Source organism: Silene latifolia, chromosome 11 (genome assembly GCF_048544455.1).
Source record: "Silene latifolia isolate original U9 population chromosome 11, ASM4854445v1, whole genome shotgun sequence".
NCBI classification, from domain to species: domain Eukaryota; kingdom Viridiplantae; phylum Streptophyta; class Magnoliopsida; order Caryophyllales; family Caryophyllaceae; genus Silene; species Silene latifolia.
Window position 1 is genome coordinate 121,580,360 of NC_133536.1, and position 3,912 is coordinate 121,584,271.

The 3,912-nt window shown below is 34.8% G+C and overlaps 2 protein-coding genes across 2 annotated transcripts; both read left to right on the forward strand.

The window, feature by feature from the left end:
- The first annotated feature begins 1,101 nt into the window (after positions 1-1,101).
- Positions 1,102-2,479, forward strand: LOC141613901 (protein FAR1-RELATED SEQUENCE 5-like). Its single transcript, XM_074432643.1, has 2 exons — positions 1,102-1,207; positions 1,896-2,479. The coding sequence occupies exons 1-2, from the start codon at positions 1,102-1,104 to the stop codon at positions 2,477-2,479; spliced, it is 690 nt and encodes a 229-aa protein (XP_074288744.1).
- Positions 2,480-2,776: 297 nt separating this feature from the next.
- LOC141613902 (protein FAR1-RELATED SEQUENCE 5-like) lies at positions 2,777-3,557 on the forward strand. Its single transcript, XM_074432644.1, has 2 exons — positions 2,777-3,354; positions 3,551-3,557. The coding sequence occupies exons 1-2, from the start codon at positions 2,777-2,779 to the stop codon at positions 3,555-3,557; spliced, it is 585 nt and encodes a 194-aa protein (XP_074288745.1).
- Positions 3,558-3,912: the final 355 nt, after the last annotated feature.

Sequence of the window (3,912 nt, forward strand, 5' to 3'; positions counted from 1 at the left end):
TTAGTTTTCTATTTTATTGTTATTTTGTATTATCTTGTGTTTTTTTTTTTTTTCAGTATAAGCCTTAGTAGGCTTTATCATTTTGAAAGCCTTAAATGGCTTTTGTAAATATTTTACTAATATTAATGAAATAGTATCGTGTCTATTTGTTTGTTTACTGTCATTAGCATTCAATACATTTTATATATGCTCTATCAAAATGGACAACAATATTTCCTATGAACATTAGCAGTAAAATAAATGTTCCTTTAAAGGCATGATAATGGACATTCGAAGGAATACATTATATATGAACCTTTATTTGTACGAAATAACTTGCTTATGTGGTGAAAAGACGCAATTATTCACATTAATTTGAATATTACTTCTAAATGTACATTATATTAATTATAAAAAAACATGTTCCATAAAATAAATTGTCAACTATCTATATTCGTAATTTGCATTTTCTGATAATTAGGTACAACTAAAATATTATTAAGCACTGTTTGGAAAATGTACATTATATTATATTTAAAGGTACATTAAATTATTTAAAAAAGAACATGGAACATTATTTGGAAAAAAATGTGAATTCAGTTTAATTCAAATGTCCATTACGTATTTTCATAATGTGCATATACCTTTTTTTATGCAATAGATTAAAGTAACATAGATAACTTCACCCAATTTATTAATTACCATGATTATGTTTGTGTCAGTTGAAAAGACACAACTGTTCACTGTAATTTAATCTCTTATAATCAATTAATCCACTATATAAACCCAAGAGTACACAACTAGTTTTCCATCCTACCTTTTCCAATAACCAAAACTTTTAATCTCTTCAGAAAAGTACTTAATTTTCTTAAAAAAAAAAAAAAAACAATGGACTACTCAAAATGCACGATAGTTCCCTACAAGAATGATGCTTACAAACAAAATTTCATGGCCCATTATAGGGAATGGAAAGTAAGCGATTTTCTTCAAACTGGTTTGATGGAGATGACATTCCGTGGAGATGGATGTACCATCTCCCGGTCGTCCTTACATCATTTGCTTACTACTCGGGCTTTGCTCAGCATTTTGTTTGAGCGACTTGGGAGGGAAGAAAAGAAAAACATGGCCATGGTGTGCAAGGGCTGGTCAAAGTGGTTCCTTATAGGGAACGACCCAGAGGTAAAGGAGAGGGATTATTACCAAGCCGCGGTTCACGGAAATGAAAATGGTGTGATAACTATCGTAAAGAATAATCGGCTGCTTGACAGATTCTGCATCTGCACGACTATGTCTAATCGTGCAGAAATAATTAGACATCACAAAAGACAAGAACGACGATTTTTAAAGGAAAGAGAAGAAGAATATGAAATTGAGGAACAGTCTGGGGATGAGGGTTATTATGACTCCGACTGTTAGATTAGTTTAGAAATATGTTGTGTTATCTTCTGTTTATTGTTATTAGGTATTATCTTGTGTTTTTTTTTCAGTATAAGCCTTAGTAGGCTTTACCATTTTGAAAGCCTGAAATGGCTTTTGTAAATATTTTTCTAATATTAATGAAATAATATTATGACTATTTCTTTATTTAATGTCATTAACATTCAATACATTATATATATGTTATATCAAAATGGACAGCAATATTTCCTATGAACATTAGCATTAAAATAAATGTTCCTTTAAAGGCATGATAATGGACAATGAGCATATTAGAATTGGATTACTGCATATTAGAATTGGATTACTGCATTATTGATGCAATAATATTCAATATACTTACTTACTTAACTCTTTTGTTGAACGGATAATGAGTACAAGTGATGCAACTACGTCTTCTTCTACAAATAACAGCTTTAAAACACCAAGGACAATAATTGAAACATTAAATGCACTCCAGTACATTCCATTCTGTCCAGAGGAAAAGAAACCTAAAGTAGGACAAGTATTCAAACGCCTAGAATTAGCAGAGTTATTCTACAAAGAATATTGTACAATCTGTGGGTTTACGCCAAGACTTGCAACAACAAAAAGGATTAAAGGCAATGAGTTACCAAACAGTTTTGCATTAAGGAATGTTGTCTGCAATAGGCAAGGTGTAAAGGAAAGTAGGAAAAGGAAGAGGACTGATACTGATACCGATACTGCTGAGAATGATACAGAATCTGATGTGACAGACATAAGCCGTGTGAGGCCGATTACAAGAATTGACTGTCGTGCATTAGTGCAGTTTAAATACCAAGAAAATGGAACTTATATTGTTACCAGATTCGATGAAGCGCATAACCATCCGCTTGCTTCGCCTGAATCTACAATATTCTTGAAAGGAAACCGAAAAATGACAGAGGTACAGAAGCAATTTGTCACAAAGGTAAAGGTGCTAAAACTAGGTGGTGTGAAAGCCTATAGAGGTTGGAAGGAGCTGTGTGGAGGTTACAACAACATTGGGGCTACTGAGGTTGATTTCAAAAACTTTGGGGGACATAAAAACCTACATTGGTAATTTTGATGTACAAATGTTTGTTGAAAATCTTATAGGGAGAAAAGACACATGCAGTTCATTTTACTTTGATTTTATAGTAGATGAAAACAAGTGCCTGGTTCGAGAGTGTTTTGGGCGAGATCCGATCTGCATAAAGAACTACATCTTTGTTCGGTGAGGTTTTATCGCAGATGCTACATATAGAACAAACAAGTACGATATGGTGTTTGTGCCTTTCACAGGAGTTGATCACCACAAAAGGTGCAGCATAACGTTTGGAGCTGGGTTGATAGGTGATGAAAGTATTGAGTGTTATACATGGCTGTTCAAGACATTTTTGGAAGCAATGGGCGGGTGCCAACCGAGAATTATAATTGCGATCGGGACAAATCAATGAAGTCGGTGGTCCCGGAAGTGTTTAAGGAGTCAACACACACGGTGTGCATGTGGCACATAATGAAGAAACTAAGAGAGAAAGTCAGTTATCAACTTTTTCAAGATGAGGATTTTAAGACCAGGCTCAATAGGTGTGTTTGGAACAACCAACTTGAGCCTGATGAATTCGAAGAACAATGGGGGAAGATAATGACTGATTATCAACTTGTAGAACACGAGTGGTTTTCAGATTTGTACGATCTCAGGGAACAGTGGATCCCTGCCTACTTTAAAGATGTTTCAATGTCTGGCTTGATGAGGGTTACTTCTAGGTCTGAGAGTGAAAACAGTTTCTTTGACAGGTTCCTCACACCTCATTTGACCCTTGTTGAGTTTTGGGTGTGCTATGAGAGTGCCTTGGAAGCACAAAGACACAAGCAGTCCAAATTGAACAGTGACAACAAACACTCTGAAATCCCATGGAAAACAAAGTCAAACCTCGAAGTCCATGCTTCTGAAATGTACTCGCACAACATTTTCAAAGACTTCCAAACAGAATTGGTTGCAGCTTTGTCTGATTGCCGTTTTAAAGATGTGGAGAAGATTGATGAGACAAAAATATATATTCTAACAGACTTGCAGATGCCAAATAAGTCATGGAACGAAGCATATTCACCAGATAACATGGAGATTACTTGTTCCTGTTCTATGTTTCAGAGAATGAGCTTGTTGTGCAGGCACTGCCTTTGGATTCTACACAACCAAGATTTTTTAAAAAATACCGAACAAGTACATAACGCAAAGATGGACAAAAGCTGCAATGAGTAAGCCTGTCTTTGACAAAGATGGCAAATTGATAGATGTCTCTCAAAAGTTTTTCGAATAGGAAAAGTTTGAGTACTTGAGCTGTGGCAAGAGGTTTATTCTTGTGTCAGTGTAGCTGAGTGTGATGATAACGACATGAAGCTTTTGATTGAAAAACTGAGAGATATTAGATTGGATATGATTAGTAACAGAAGTGTACCAGCAAAAAAGAAAGACAAGATGAAAGAAATAGAAAAGTACGTGGGCTGCAAAAT